Below are 16679 nucleotides of genomic sequence, written 5' to 3' on the forward strand. Positions count from 1 at the left end.
TCAAATGGTGTATCGAAACCAAGGCACATTATCGGCAAGCTCAGCTTCCATGGCCTTCTGCTCCTCAGTCAATTCCTGTACCCCAGCCTCGCTGGCAAGTAGATCGCGACGGGCGTTTTCCCTGCGGCACCAAGTTGTCATGAACAAAGTCAAGAAAAACGCCATGCTGTTTTAACACAGATGTTAGAAATAGTTACGACTCGGACATGTATTGTGTATCTTACCTCACGAAACCAATGAGAATGCTGTGTCCGGTGGTGTAGCGCGGACCGTCACGCGAAAGATAGACGTAAGAGGCAATGATGCCACCGCAGTTGCCACCCATGACTTGCATCGCAATGCCAGTTCCTCTTTTGAGACTGCCACCAATGTTGCTGCTGTTCCACGCCATTCCGAGGGGGATCTGTGGGTAGATTCCTATCACATTGATGAGCTTCTTCGTCGGGACAAGTCAAGAAATCAGAGTAACTTACCAACTGCAGCAAATACGGTTCCGGCATACTGTGCGGACGCTTTGCTGGTGCCAACGAGAAGCCCGAAGCCCAAGATGCCAACAAGTTGAAATCCCATCAAGAAAATACCACGCTGCCGAACTCTGTCCGCATACCAGCTTGCAATAATGGTGAAAAAGCAAGCAAAAACATACGGCGGTACAGACATTAATTGCGCGTTGTTTGACGTGTAGCCCATATTCTTGATAATTGTCGGCAAAAACAGGGCGATGGAGTAAATCGGGCAGAAACCCGCCATGCAAATTAGCATGTGGATGTAGATCTTCCAGTCCTTGATAGCCTGCCACACATATTTTATGTTAAATTCATTGGATAAGTGCCCAGAGTCTTCCCGAAGTCTTCGCTGGACTTCCATCTTTTCTTTATCGCTGAGAAACCGGGCCCTATTAAAAGTTCAAAATTAGGTTGCGTCGAGAATGGGCCTATGAGCGGACTTACGTGGCTGGATAATCGTGGATTGCCCAGTAGGCAGCAAAAGATACCAAGATACTCAGCAAACCCTCGAGAATGAAGATCCACGCCCATGCAGAAAGGCCTCCAACACCATGCATTTCCGCGATACCTCTTGCAAGGATGCCGCCAAATGCACCTGCGAGGGTGGCAGCAGAGAAGAACAGCGCCATTCTAAAGCCACACTCGTGTCGGCAATACCATTGGGTGATGTAGTAGTTAACACCCGGGAAGAGACCACCTTCGAAGGTGCCGAGAATGACTCTGGTAGCCATGAGACCGGAGTAGTCCTTCACGAAGCCTTGTCCTATCATTGCTGCCGACCAACATACCATGATGAAAGTAAGCCAGATTGAAGGCCGAAGTCGCTTCATCATCATATTGCTGGGGATTTCAGCAGCGATGTAAAAAGGGAAAAGAACTGCCAAACAGTCATTGTATTGAATGCCGGTTAACTTGAGGTCTTGTTCCAAATGATCAAGTCGAGCATTTCCAATGTTTGTCCGGTCTAGGAAACACAACCTTTTTCATGATTAGCATTTGACTTTGGATTTTTTGTCAACCGGAGACTGTAGAGTTCTGCTGAGGCTTACAAGTAGATCAGCGACATGAAGGGGATAATATTCCAATCCAGCTTCTTCAAAAGCCTCTTCGTTGAGTTTTCATCCCATCCTTGCGATTCTGCGACCTCGATCGACTCCGCTCGTGGAGTCGACTTTTCGGATTTCACGACGTCGGTGGCTTCCATCATGCAACCGAGACTGCACCTCAGTACACACACTAGAACTAAAAAATGGCGGTTACAGAGTAAGCTTTTCGGAAGCAAGTAATTCTGGGAGGAAGACGACTACCGAACTCAAGCTTTTAACCCCAATGTCCACTCCGGTGCCCGTGGTCATCTACCTATCAGAAACCGAGTCTCTTATCAAAATTCTAGTCCGTTGCCACCATGCGCTCTGTTAGATCTGACATGCCTAGCCAGAAATGACAATGATCGAATATGCGGGTAAGACAGGAGGTTGTGCAGGAGCTGGTTCTAGGCCAATTGGTCCAGAACACGGCATGCATTCCAAAGGACATTGCGGCAACTAAAGGGAGGCTTGTAGCGCGGCGGGCCGAGGTATGGATGCCAGTAGATTTGGGGGAGATCGTTGCAACCTTCCCGAAGCGGCGATGAGACTGGGGTAACATCGTGGAGAGACTAGGCTCGCTTCTGCTAGTTATGGTTGGTGCAACATGTGAGTTGGTACACAAAAACGCGTCCTCAACACTTCTTACCGCTGAATGTGCAAGGCGTGATTACTTCTCGGATCTACAACCAATTCAAGGATTAGGGCAGACAGGGTGAGATGCATGGTCATGAATAAGAAACGTCTTAGTATGATAGGCGACTGCAATAGGCAACCGCTTCGGCTTCTTGCATGCAGAGAGCATTGTGATATACGAGACAGAGAAACGAGTGGCAAAAAAGCGGTAAGGGTTTCATTAGATGACTGTGAGATTATGTTTAGACCACGTGCTACAAGCTACAAGCATTGTAAAATTTGCTGCCCAACTGAAGGTAGCATGCGAGGGTGAAGGTGATTCGTTTTAGCCCATTCCAGTTAGTCACCATGCCGGGTCACAGAATCTCTTTATCAATTAGGGGTGCGTAAGAGAGATTGAAGGGAGAATATTTCAACTTTTGGACATTTGTCTCAAATGGCAATATATGTCAGCGATGGGATATACAGCCGCAGAGGATCACTAGGCAGCTAGTTCACTGCAGGTCAGTACATGCAAGACGTGGAAACTTAGGTAAGCCAACACGCATGTACGTCTTAGGGTATGCATAGATAAGCCCGAATGAACACGAAACAGGGATTAGGGTAACATATATGACTTGTGGTTGGTTACGACTGGATGGATTGAGCTTCTCGTAGAGTAGTGAGGAATAGTGCTGGAGGGGCAGATCTGAAAGCCAGTTGGGTTGATCTTGCTTAGACAGACATCCTCTATGACAATGACAAAAGCCATGTTGGGTACTTTTGTGCTTAGTGAGAATGACTTTCCACACTTCATGACGCTAGCCTGCTCATACTTGTCGCTTTCACGTCATCAGTAGATCGAAGACGTAACACTATGAGCACAGACGAAAAGAATATTTTCTTGTCCCACGCTGTAACCCTATTTCTCCTGCTTCGTGTGGACCATACAACTTACCGAAGAGTTGTTTCTGCTGTATTTTGTAAGCCTGCATGTTGCGGCTCGGCAGTGTATCGCAGTTATTTCAGCCTGTAGCGGAGGTGAGCTTTACTTTAACGTTAGAATAAGTGGTAGCACGGGAAATTCTTGAGCGGATAAACAAAAGAAGTTGAATGGTGATTTCTGGTGATGATATCGATTACTTGTAAAGTTTAGGAAAAAAAAAGGGTTTAAAGTGAAGAGGGGGATCTGGTCTCCCGGGCTGGCCATCACGTGTGGAAGGGAGGACTACTTGCCACACGTGATGTACCTCTGGCCGGGTATCCAGCCTGACGTTCTCATATGGCCGGATTTCAATAGGTGCAATAAGTTACCAGCAGCAGCCTTGTTCCACCAACCCATTAAACTCAGTTCCTGGTCGCTCCTCATACCGATAATTGGGGTTTGCGCTGACTTTTCGCATAATTGTAGAATTGCCCAAACCTAAATATGACGCCATGTTGAAGATATCTAATATCAGCTTGGAAATTTTGGACACACTCACGGTGCTGAGAGGCCTGAGTATCGTTCATCAGTCAATCAGGTCGAAGGCTGCCCTGCCTACATCAATACATGAAGTTGGTTCTCTTTTTTCGTACATTTATTGGAGTATAGTCCACGTGAATTGGCGGAGAATCGTAAACAGTATTATTACTAGATTTGTGCATAGTCGTGGATAGGATTAAACCGCGTAACCTACGAAGAAGAGCCTTTCTTCTAAAGCTCGATTCCGTCGCGATGAGGCATGTACCACAGGACTTCAGGGTATTCTTTCGTGAACGTGTATCATGTCGCTTTAACAACCACTTCGTGACGTAGCCTGTGAGGCTTGTAATCCAGTGAACTGGCACTCCATCCTAAACACAACTCCTCGTGGCATCTTTTGAAACTCCGGCTTGGCTTCTTATCGCTTTGAATGCATTTAGGCTTTCCGTGGCTTTGCCGGCCATGTCAAGGTCACTATTTTAGGATCGTTTTCGCACCCCAAAGAGTTGGTCTGCTATGTTCCAGGCATGTATTTGGAGTTTAGAGTACTTTGGAAGCAGGGCTCTGAAGGAGTCCCTCAGTCAAGCGCGACGTGAAATGGTGACAACACTTATACGAATACAAATTGTCAGTTGAAGAGCAACGCATGCCAGCTGGCTCTTCCGTGTCTCTTTGATATGTGAGGCTCAGTCTTTCGTATTTCTGTAAAAGCCTCACAAGTAGCACATGGCCGCCTGTGGTTGTGCTATCTGATGCAAGCGAGAGAGGCACCTAGAGCGTCAGTCTCCTAGACGGGGCTGCGAATAGCCCTATCGCATTCTCACCCAACAGGAAAAGGTACAAAAGGCTGGTGATGGTGATAGCATCGACAAATACCAACGTAGGATGCGGCAATTTAGAACATCAAATTTCCTTTAAAAAGGAAAAAGTCATGTGCGAACCAAGGAAACATGAAGCATTGGCAAGCTGAGCCCAACGATTCGAGAAATGCTTTCCAAAGCTGTTTCAAGTTTAATAATGCAAGACGGATAGTAAGTCTTCGGGCCGCAATCCGCACGCAACAACAATGATAATTTCATGAAAATGAGTGAGCTTGGCCAGTAGGATTCGGTTCTTGTTGCCGTGTTTTCCAAAATATCCATCCAAATGCGCTGTTAAGCACGATTTCTCCATCTTACAAAACCGCTCTGAGCCTAAATGTTACAATGCAAAATACTACGCTGCGAAACTCCAAAGGCGGAAAATGAGTGACTACGTCAGCAAGGGGAAACAATAAATGAAAGCCAGCATGACTGCAATATGGATATATGAATCGAACGGAGGTTCTACCTCCGTGTGCCGTGGAATGGTCACCTTCCCCGCCAAATGACCAATGAAGGCGGTATATTTATCCCAGCCTCGCTCACCATTCGTTGTGGCTTCTGCACGCCGAGACTTCTCCCCGCAGATCCCCCAGACGCCTCTTCGGCAAAAAGCCACAGCCAAGAAACGCCAGGCCACTCGTTGTCTTCTGACCCCTGAATCGAAGGATTGAAAGCCCTTGCTTTCTTGGACTACTACCGGCTGCCGCATCTCGCTGCCATCGGAACCGACTTTACATGTCGTTTTGCGCCGGACCGTCCGGCTTTCATTACCCACGCTACCGCAACTCATTTTCTGGTTCGCAGAACCAAGTTTACGAGACGTAGGGCGAGATGTAACGCTTTCGCAAACTTCATTTATTTGCTCATGCTGTTTGCCGATGCAACAGTGCTGACCAGGCTTTCAGAGACATGGCCACATGCCTGGGTTGGTAAAGCATAACGGGAACCTTTCAAGAGACGACACAAGATGTGACTACCTGCTATCTAAATTTTTCCTCGCGTATCACTGTATGGTCGGGAAAATTATACAATCTCTTGCCAAGGACTAAATAAGACACGTGGGACCATGCAGAAGACAACACTTCCAGAAGCCCGTTGTGTGCCCGCGTGTTCCCATCTGTGTGTTCCTGAGCAGAAGCGCCGGTGCGGACCAGGGAGCCCTGCCGAGCCAGTTCGGAGACTGAGCTAGCGAGTACCGAAGACGGCTGCGATCAGCGGCCGTTCCTGAGGGTTAGCACAACCGCTGCCCGTCTATTCCGGACCTCTTTGCCAACTCCTGCCGACGCCGAGAACTTGGCCCTGGACAGCTCGACTTGGCTCATCCTACTCCGGCCATCATTCGCATGCTACGGGCCAATTGAGTGAACTCATACCCAGTGACAAGACCTTGGCGATTGTTTGATATATGGAGATTCTCGGCTTGAGGGATCACAAGCCCCATGGCTCCCTGGTGAGCATCGCTGATTTGAGTAATATTCTCCATGAAAGAGAGATTCACGTGAACCCCTTGACAGCAAACGGAATCTTCGTCCCGTATGTTAATTGATTGTCTCTTGGTTCGGATAGCCTGCCTTGATGTCCAAGGTACGCGAGCCCCTTTCGCGAGGAGGGGCCTTTGGCGGTTGCTTGTCGTCGGCCTGTAAGTCCTATCTCTCAACCCCTAACAACACGCTTGTTGATTTGGTCACGGAAGCGTTATGCGAAGTTACCGAAACTCAGGACTGTTAAGATGACCTGTTCGGCGAGCTTCATTCCGCGATGCAACGACGATTCTGAACGCATAGACAAAGTTCAAAAGCATAAGTAGAGCAAGAGTTTCCAGCCAAAGATGAATTTGAACTCACTCCTCATCACGCAATCTCCTTCTCAGTTGTTGCCAGACTTGAATTGTCTTTCCAGTTCTCTTCAGTTTTATTCAAGATGAAGTATATCGTCCCCGCTCTTTCCATGCTGGCCATGGCCGTGGCCCAGCAAGTTGGCACTGAGGACCCTGAAGTTCACCCTAAGATGAACTGGTCCGACTGTTCCTCTGGAACCTGCACCAACAAGAACGGTGAGGTCGTCATTGACGCCAACTGGCGCTGGGTGCACGAAGTTGGGTAAGCTCTCCTAGTTCGTTGCTGTCAGCTCTATCAATCCTTGACTAACATCAACCATTAGTGGATACGAGAACTGCTACGAGGGAAACAAGTGGACGAACAAGTGCTCCGGCGCTGATGACTGCGCGAAGAAGTGTGCCGTCGAAGGAGCTGATTACGGCGCCACCTACGGTGTCTCTACCAGCGGCAATGCCTTGACATTGAAGTTTGTCCAGCAGCACGCCTACGGCAAGAACGTCGGATCCCGCATGTACCTGATGAACGGAGAGTCCAAGTATCAGATGTTCAAGCTTTTGAACAACGAGTTCGCCTTTGACGTGGACCTGTCCACTGTTGAGTGCGGCATGAACAGCGCTCTCTACTTCGTTGCCATGCACGAGGACGGTGGCCTGTCCACCGACACCAACAACAAGGCCGGTGCCAAGTATGGTACTGGTTACTGCGATGCGCAGTGCGCTCGCGACTTGAAGTTTATCAACGGCAGGGTGAGCATATTACCACCTTTAGAGTTGCTGGCAACGCCTCTGTGCTAACTAGACGGTGCGACAGGGTAACATTGAGGGCTGGGAACCCTCCAAGACCGACTCCAGCGCTGGTGTTGGAAACCTTGGTGCCTGCTGTGCCGAGATTGACGTTTGGGAGTCCAACAAGGCGGCCTATGCCCTTACTCCCCACCCTTGTCTTGACAACAACTACCACGTCTGCGAGAAAGACACTTGCGGTGGCACCTACTCTGACGACCGCTACGGTGGTGGCTGCGATGCCAACGGCTGTGACTACAACCCGTACCGCATGGGCAACAAGGACTTCTACGGACCTGGCAAGACCATCGACACCACCAAGAAGTTCACGTACGTACAATAGTCTGGCTATCGTTGCAACGTGACCAACTAACAAATATCCAACAGTGTCATTACCCGATTCGAGCCCGACCGCATGTACCAGGTCTTCATCCAGGACGGCAAGACCATCGAGGTTCCCGGAGCCAAGTTTGACGGTATTCCTGGTGAGAGTGCCGACATCACTCCCGAATTCTGCAGGTCTCAGTTCTCCGTCTTTGGTGAGCGTGACCGCTTCAACGAGGTTGGAGGCTACCCCCAGCTCAACGCCGCCCTCGAGATCCCCATGGTTTTGGTCATGTCCATCTGGAGCGACGTAAGTCACATATCACACAAGATTGTATAGATTCATAAGAACCAAAAAACTGACTCTACCGTAGCACTACGCCAACATGCTCTGGCTCGACTCCAGCTACCCCGTCGACCGTGCCGGCGAGCCTGGTGTCGACCGTGGTCCTTGCCCTACCACCTCCGGCGTTCCTGCAGATGTCATTAACCAGTTCCCAAACTCGCAGGTCATCTGGTCGAACGTCAAGTTCGGTCCCATTGGAAGCACCTACAATGTCTAGACTGATTCGGATCTGTGCACTGGTTTAAATGGTTTGACTGCTTCAAGAATCCTTGTGGACAAGACTTGATAAATTGGCAGTGCAGGTCTTTCGCTTTTTTGTACATATCTTTTACTTCTCAGTCTTTATCTTCACCAGAACATAGGTTGTTTCTTTTTCGATCTTTACGTCGGATAGACGCCGTTCTATAGGCATCCGGTTGAGTCAAGTTTTACAAATATAAACGTATCCAAGCCATGCATCCCTCAATAACATGTTGTTAAAGTTTCAGATAGAATTACCGTGGCTCAACTATTAAAGACCATGGCTACCAATGTTGATGACATGAGACAAACTAGCACCATTTTGTCTGCCGGCTATATAACTGTGGTGGGATTTGATTCATTAGTCGACAAGACGTCTTGACTACACTGCGCTTGGGGCGGTAAATTTCAATCTTTCTTAAAACCACTCGTGGTGGTAAGTATACGTAACTTGGTTTTGTGCATAAATTGAAATGGCATTACTCAGCCGGTTATCTGGTAGACATTGCTTGGGAAATGCCATAAGAAACAGAGCGTTTGACGTCGAGTTCAGTCTCACTTTGCGTTAGAGCAAACAAGTGCCATAACAATGTCTCTTCTATTGGATCTGTTTCATATGAATGAACGATATCGATGATTTTAACAACTCAGCCTCATGTAGTATGACGATCGATATATATATGTGTGTGCTGTCGCTTGCTACTCGTGAAAAAAAGACACCCGTTGTAAAGGGATAACGTCCCGCACCCACATTTGGGCACCCCCCACATTTGGGCACCCTAAAAATCGCTCAACACCATGACTACCCCTCAACTTCAATTATTTACTACTTTTTCAACTTTTCACTAATTACAATCTAACTTTATATGCTTATTATTTATACCTATATGCGCTAATATACCGAAGATGACTTGCTTAAGGCACTTGAGGCTGTTACTAGCGGCTGTAGTATAAAAAAAGCAGCTTATGATAAGGGCATACTACGAACTATACTATAAAACAGAATAAGAGGTTACTAAATAAGAGGTGTTGCTTTCGCTGGGTTATAGAGGCTATTACCAACCTAGGAAAGTCACTTGGCTGAATGGATTCGAATATAAGCTGCCTTAGGCCTTCTACCAACCTATTAACAGCTTAAGGATTTTGCTGAGAGGATTCTATAGACACGTAGAGACTTCTAGCCTCTCGGAAGAAACTGGGTTTAATTATTTATTAAGAGAAATCTATCAATCAAGGTTTAGAGAAGCAGAGCAATTGATTCCCAGCGTGTCAATGGTGCCTTAACTAATGTAATCAGGGAATGGTTTAAGCATCTCGCTCTACCTGAGATATAGGCAATCAAAGCAAGCAATTGATATAATATGGATGAAATAGGTATTCTAGAAGGCAGAGGATTAAATAGATTAGTTCTTAGATCATTAGAAACTTGCTTTATTCGAAAGAAATAGCCTGGGTCTCGGGCTTAGACATCTCTGATTGAGTGTATCTTTGCAACTGGCAAGGTACTGCCTCTACTTGTGATATATAAGGGGAAGACTGTTTAATAGCAGTGGTTTCCTCTCGATTTAACTGAATATGATGGCTGGAAGTTTATAGTAATAGAAAATGGCTGGACGTCGGATTCTACTGCTGTTGAATAGCTATAGAAGGTCTTTATACTATTAACCTAACCCTAAGACCCTAAAGAGTCTAGATTACTTATTCTTGATAGGCATGGTAGCTATGAAACAATAGAATTCATGTATATCTGCTTTAAGAATAAGATACTCTTACTCTTCCTACCGCTACATACATCCTACGTTCTTTAGCTACTTAATTAGTCAGTATTTGGGCTGCTGAAAGCTATATATAAGAAAGAGCTTCTATACCTAGATTAATAGGACGCTAGCATTGTTATAAGCAAGAGAAACTTTCTCCTCTGCTATGGAAAAGCATGCTATATAGCATTTACAAGCAAGAACATCATTAGCGGTTGGAAATATATAGGTCTATGGCCTGTAAGCATAGCTAAACCGCTGATAAGCCTTCTTCTACTTAGGAACCTATTAATACTAGCTAGACAGACCGATCAGCCTTATAAGGGACTGTCTAATGCTATAGTAGGCGAAAAATAGGCATTAGAGACATCAGCAGTATGCTAGTTAACGCTAACGAAGCAGTCTAAGCTACAGGATTAATTCAACTTATATAACAAGGTTAGGCATGATCGAAATACTTAACGACTGCTCTTTCGCAAGGTTCAAAAGGGATTTGATGAATAGAGCTATAAACTGGCTGTAGCTTAGCGAAAGATTGAGGCGCTGGAAGCAGAAGTTGAGGCATCTAGGGCTAGGAAGCGGAAGAAGGTCATAACGAGCCTAAATTCGAAGTTTGCCAACATTGAAGCTATTCGGAAGGCTCAAATTGAAGCGGGCGAAATTGAGGATAGCTTAGATGAATCCAGCAAGTCTGATTTACCTACTCTTGAGGGAAATAGTATTGTTGTGGCAATAGATTAAATATAATCAATGGCTGAAGTTGATGTATAGTGAAATGCATCATGATTTTTGGGGTGCCCAAATGTGGGTGCGGAACGTTAGTTGTTATTGCGTTGGTGAAACCACCAAAACTGTTGCCACTGCTCCGATCCTTCCATAAAATGTAGTCCAAGCCAACCAATATGTTCAAATAAGTAAAGGGAGAACGTCCCGCATTCGAAATGGACACCGCATGCGTCAGTATTCTAATCACCGCCTTTACTGTTTTGCACATCAGCCTTCCATTGTACTCCAAATCCGCAAACGTTTCCTGACCACTTACCTAATGGACACACTCTCTATTGCAGCTAACATGCGGGTTGGAGGCTTCATCACAGCAGACCTTCGCTCCAAAAGGAAACTTGCTGCTTACTCGTGCATCAAGACATCCTCCGTTGTCGTCCATGCAGGCATAGCGACCGCTATCACTCGCGAGGCAGTTTTTGCAGCCGGCCGAGACGAGAGTAGCGCCGAGAAGGGTGTAGAAGAGGGGGAAGAATTGCATTTTAGAAGATTGTCGTTGCACTTGATATGGTAGTTCTGAAGATTGGAACAAGACAAATGGAACGACGGAAAGATTATTTATGTAGTCGGTCGCTTGACCAACACGGCAACGGGCACTTTACGATTTGGTCTAGAGCCGGCGTTGGTCATCAATTCGAACCAGCAGCATCACCTGTTCCAGGTACTAAAAGTAGCTTCGAGTTTGGTAAGTAGGATCGACATGTATGTAGAGCTATGTATAGCCTGCTGTCTGTGGGTATGCTAAAGCTTTTGACTCATATCGGCCGAACGAACAAATCCAGTCTCAACATCGCCCGAACTCAGCCCCGGTGTAAGGTCCATGATCTGCAGTTTTCTGCCACAGTAGGCATCCGTGTTAGGTTTGTCGTCTATTCCTTGTCGTCCCAAGATCGTCCCAAGACAAAAATTGGCTCCACCATGTCACAGTTTATATTGAACTCTAACCCACTTTACGTATTTCCTTGTTTAACTTCCGGTAGAGAGATGTTAATACAGTCTCTGGCAGGTGTAGCTTGAAGGGATACCCTTAGCATACGGCATGTGTGGCGGTCAAGACCTTGAAAAGGTCGGGTGGCTTCTTGCGACAGCCACAAAAGACGACAATCACTTCATCAATTAGATGTCAGTTTTGTCGCTGCTCGCAAGGTTCATGTGGCCCACCCAGACGGCATCGTCCCAGGTCCGCGGGATAAGTTTCCTTGTTTGTTATGACCCGTCGAGTGTCACGCGTCGGAATCTTCATATGCGAAGCATGAGATGTATGCCTCGTGGATATCCTTACTCAAGCACCTTTCCACCTGGAAAGAGGCCGTTGAGGAATTGGTAGTCAACTGATAATAGCTTCAATGTGAAACCATGATGCCCATAATCATATGGGTTTAGAGAGTACTCCCACACGATTTCAATTTTTTAGTAAGTTTATTTCACGACCTACGTAGATCGAGACTTCCTGCCCATGCCTATTGACACGGTGCGCTTATTGTGCAACGGAAGGGCAGATGCGAGCTGGGGCTGTTCTGAAGCGATTTGACGATTTGATGGGCATTAGATTGGAAATGATGGGATCTCGGAGGCCACTACCATGTATTCAAGTGTGTGTTCTGACATTTACGTCCTTTATAACCAAGTCACGAGCCCAAAGGAAATATAAAAGAGGAAAAGAAAGGGGCAAAAAGACCGAATCGACTTGCTTTACTGGTCATTCTGGGTTGGACGAATCTTTTTTTAGTCAGCATAGGGGATTTACACTTGAAATGTTGCACCACACTGGATCTACTTAACGTTACCCAAGGTACAGTGGGCTGTTGGCCTACGCGCAGCAGGCCAAAGGCGCGTGGCCGGATTTATATACTAGTGGACCCACCCCCGTAGACACACGATACGATTTGGCGCAAATAGCCGTGGTATGTTATATAAGTCTTCTACATATGGTCGCTAATCTATCAACTCTATAGTCTTCCAAAGACAGGATGGCTGAAGCGAAGGCTCGCTAAACATCAAAGCATGCTTGGCGAACTTGTGATGGTGCAAAAACCACCCCTCAGGCAAGAAAATCACTTCCACGAGTGCCAAGCTTTGAAGCCGTGATCCTCGCAGCACGGCTTACTATCATGGTGAATCTATCAACAACCATAGGACCATTGGATTTCAAATGTATCTCTTTAGAGGTAGGCCCAGGTGTGATTCTCCCGTCACTAGACTTGGGTGTGTTACTTTATTGTGCGCCTTTCTGACATGCATATCGGGACTAAGTGAGGAAGGATTAGAAACTTGCTCATTCTTGCGCAACCAGGCTACCTACCAAAGTGACTTTGAATTGCCACATTGGTTACTACTCGATGCACAGAAATTAGATGGGATTTCAGATATTCATAAGTTGCAAGGGGGAATAAGGCCATGCGTTCAATTTTAAACAAGACTTTACGAATAGAACCTCGTCAACTTCCCTTCACTTGCAGCCTGATACATCCGATTATCCCGGCCTGCTAGAACCCAAGGGTACTGTAGCTGCATATACTACTGTAGCAATTACAGATCAATCTTTCTAGACTTGTGGAAAGAAAGAAAAATAAAAAATGAAATAAATAATGAACAAAAAAAATGTCCTTCCGGTAGTTTTGAATTGGAAAAATCGAATGCCGTATTCATTTGCTCGGGGTGACTCCGAAGCAGACCTTTTGCAGACAACTAATCGCACGACAACGCCCCTCTCGCTAACGGTGTGCCAAATGGAACTGGAAGGTGGGATTTAGCGGGTGCCCATAACGCCCGAGACACCAGCCGGTAGAGGACAATTTAGGCTAGATTCATGGTCAACAGAAGAAACGTGTAGGATTATTGTGCTCGTAGCCTCCACACCACGATGATGCGTGGCTCGGGATCAAGATCCTGATTAATCAATCCTCGAGAATTGTCCCTACCAAGGCCTCTCGGTCAGTACAAGGTGGGTAATTAATCAACATGCTCGCTCAACTTGCCCTGGTAAAGCCAAGGAACATGCGCAAAATCACTCAAGCTCCCCTAGGTCTTTATGTCTTACGGCAAGCTTCTATGACGACGGTAGGAAATGAGGCATCGCCAAGACGTAGAGGAAAGCAGTAGACGTCCGAAGCTACAAGTATGCCATTCTCTGCAGCTTTTTTGCATCTTCTCGCTCTTTGAGTTCATCGCAACCCTAGAATTCTTCTTTCCCGGTCACAATGTCGGCAACATCTTGCGTGCCAGCCACCTTTGGCGACATCTCCCTGTTCGGGGCTGAGATTCATTCAGTGGAGGCAAACTTGGTTACCAACTACAGCCTCTCCGTCCCTTCAATGCTCCGGTTCTCGCAACCGGCTATAGAAGTGCAAAATGCCAGCTTCTGCAACGTCACCGTGAATTATGGTCATCCGGGTCAGGGCGACACCATTTTTGTCGAAGCCTGGCTTCCGGCAGACAATTGGAACGAGCGTCTTCAGGCCGTGGGAGGTGGCGGTTTCGTCGCCGGGCGCTTCGGGGACGCCTACAGCGGAATGGCTGGAGCGATAGGCGACGGCTACGCGACGATCACCACCGATGCTGGCCTTGGGAGCGCTGTGGACGCAACTCCGTGGGCGTTGCTCAGCCCTGGAAACGTGAACCTGTACAACCTACAGAACCTCGCATCGGTGTCACTGGAAGACGAGGTAAGTGATGACACCATCCAGGCTTGAACAACCCTCTGAAGTGGGAATGAAATTGCTCAATGAACGATACAGGCCATCATTGGAAAATCGGTCATCAAGTCTTACTATGGCCGAGGCCCAGAGTACTCTTACTGGAATGGCTGTTCACAGGGTGGCCGGCAAGGAATCATGCTCGCCCAGCGCTACCCGACGGCTTACGACGGCATCTCAGCTGGCGCCCCGGCCATCTACTGGACCGATATCTTTCCCAGCTTGCATTGGACTCAGCAGTTCATGAACATGTTGGGCGAATATCCGCGCCCTTGCGAGATACAGGCCATCACGGCCGCAGCAGTTACGGCTTGTGATCCCCTGGACGGCGTGGTTGACGGCGTCATTGGCGATGTCGACAAATGTCTGGCCAGCTTCGACCCCTTTAAGCTCGTTGGCCAATCGATCAACTGCACCCAGACAATCGACATCAGCTCTGCAGCGGCAGCGGTTGTCAACGCGACCTGGCAGGGTATGCGTGACGCCGAGGGAGCGCAGACGTGGTTTGGGCTGGCCCCCGGTACTAACTTGGCTATTGGTGTTGCGGCAACGGACTGCACAACCGAGCCTTGCAAGGGATTCCCACTGACAATCGCCACCCAGTGGCTGTCGTTGTTCGTTGCGAGGGACCCCAGCCTGGATTTCTCCAACCTCACCCATGAAGAGTTCGACTGGCTTGCCCACCAGAGCAGACAGCAGTATACTTCCATCATCGGAACTGGTGACCCGGACTTGAATGCATTCCGAAATGCTGGTGGAAAGATGGTGACTTTCCACGGTCTTGTAAGAATCCTCCTCCCTATTTCCAAATATCCCCCCAACTTGCACAGTTGACACCACCACTAACACAACACAGATCGACGAGCTGCTCCCGCCCGAGGGAACCGCCAAATATTTCAACGAAGTCTCGGCAGTCATCCCAACTGCCGAGGATTTCTACCGCCACTTTGAGGTGCCTGGCATGGGTCACTGTGCCGGGAGAGTGGCCGGAGAGCCGACTAGTCTCTTCGACCAGCTGCGGGCTTGGGTTGAGAATGGCACCGCGCCGGATCAGACGCCATACAAGGTCACGGTCTCGGAGAGTGAGGTTCATAACCGTATTGCGTGCCCATACCCCAAGAAAGCAGTCTTTGACAAGAGTTGCGGCGACGCGGCTGAAGCGAAGTGCTGGTCGTGCGACAACTAAACCACAAGAACCACGCAGCCTCTGGGCGTCTCGGGATCATCTAGGGTGGCGGACCCGCTGCTGAAATCTTTATTTTTCGTGTAAATCTATTGTTAGGATAAGTAAAGTTAAAATCCTGTTTGGACCTCGAGTTGATGCTGGGAATATTCAAGCGGCTAAGAGCATGCAACAATATGTGGCAAATAAACTTGGTATGAGTCGATTTTGTCTTCTATCGCGCAAGATGGCATTGGAAACCACCTATAAGTTGAATCGTTAGCTCAAACCCCATTTTAAACCTTTTGATGTCCTCCTCAAAAGCTTTCCCTTGCTCAATCGGACCGCTGCGATCCAGGTTGTAGGCCTTGGCCGGTCTGGTCAATCACGCCCTCGAGTCATGGAGATCCTACATCATTTTCAAAGAAACAAAACTCATGCTGGTTTGAATCACTAATCTTTTAATCGAGTCGCTGGCTGGCAGGTGCTGCCTCGAGATTTACGGCCACTAGCTCGTCTGCTTGTGGATCGATTTATTGTCGCCGGCGTTCGCCGCGCCGGCGCCGGACAGGTGGCAGAAGCACCCATCTCGGCCGAGTTATCACTCCGAACATTGTTAATGGAGAGGAGAAATCGAACTATTTGTGGCTGGTCATATAGGCGGCCTGTTCTACTTTAGCCTTGAACAAAACTTGCCAAAGAGCTCGCAGGGTTGAAAGCGTTTTAGTGCTAGTCCTGTATCTTGGGATATCTGCCTTGACTGCCCACTTGTTCTTGAGATCCGTCGGCCAAGTCAGGAACCACTCGGTCCATCAACGTCGTCACTAAAGAGTGTATATTCAGCGATGAAACAAATGTGTCTCCTGCACTTTAAGGTAAAGAAAGAAGACGCAGCAGCTCAACAGACGTTTTCCACATTTGCAAGCTTGTTGCTTCACACAAGTTTGTGGGAAAATCGACCAGGCCCTTCGTCGGCTTCAACTCACCGCACTCGAGAAAGCGCAGTGTCAGCTGGGTCTTGAAGAATCAAGGCTTTGATAAAAGGGGCTTACTAGCTGACACATTGACGAAAGGAATGGCAACATCATCGTTTGCTGGACCAGGATTGCTGCCTCGATCAACCTCGCGGTTGAGCCTGAAAAAGATTTGGGCAAGATATTGGTGTTGTAGAATCCCATCATCATTCACCATGTCTTGGACCACAATTCTAGATGCGTC

The 16679-nt window shown here is 47.7% G+C and overlaps 3 protein-coding genes across 3 annotated transcripts; 2 read left to right on the forward strand and 1 right to left on the reverse strand.

Annotated features, from left to right (window-relative positions):
* On the reverse strand, positions 1-1713 carry CTRU02_205078 (high-affinity nicotinic acid transporter; the record flags this gene model as incomplete). Its single annotated transcript, XM_036724334.1, has 5 exons — positions 1-166; positions 225-417; positions 474-895; positions 951-1484; positions 1556-1713. 5 exons carry the CDS (start codon positions 1711-1713, stop codon positions 1-3), a joined length of 1473 nt encoding a protein of 490 aa, XP_036583961.1.
* Positions 1714-6454: 4741 nt separating this feature from the next.
* CTRU02_205079 (exoglucanase 1 precursor) lies at positions 6455-8041 on the forward strand (the record flags this gene model as incomplete). The annotated part of the gene is made up of 5 exons (XM_070204487.1): positions 6455-6633; positions 6695-7118; positions 7183-7484; positions 7542-7788; positions 7853-8041. 5 exons carry the CDS (start codon positions 6455-6457, stop codon positions 8039-8041), a joined length of 1341 nt encoding a protein of 446 aa, XP_070061591.1.
* A 5763-nt stretch (positions 8042-13804) lies between these two features.
* On the forward strand, positions 13805-15485 carry CTRU02_205080 (tannase and feruloyl esterase; the record flags this gene model as incomplete). The annotated part of the gene is made up of 3 exons (XM_036724331.1): positions 13805-14269; positions 14342-15086; positions 15154-15485. The coding sequence occupies 3 exons, from the start codon at positions 13805-13807 to the stop codon at positions 15483-15485; spliced, it is 1542 nt and encodes a 513-aa protein (XP_036583958.1).
* Between the last annotated feature and the right edge of the window lie 1194 nt (positions 15486-16679).

Source organism: Colletotrichum truncatum, assembly GCF_014235925.2.
Source record: "Colletotrichum truncatum strain CMES1059 chromosome Unknown Contig_0003, whole genome shotgun sequence".
Taxonomy (NCBI): Eukaryota; Fungi; Ascomycota; class Sordariomycetes; order Glomerellales; family Glomerellaceae; genus Colletotrichum; species Colletotrichum truncatum.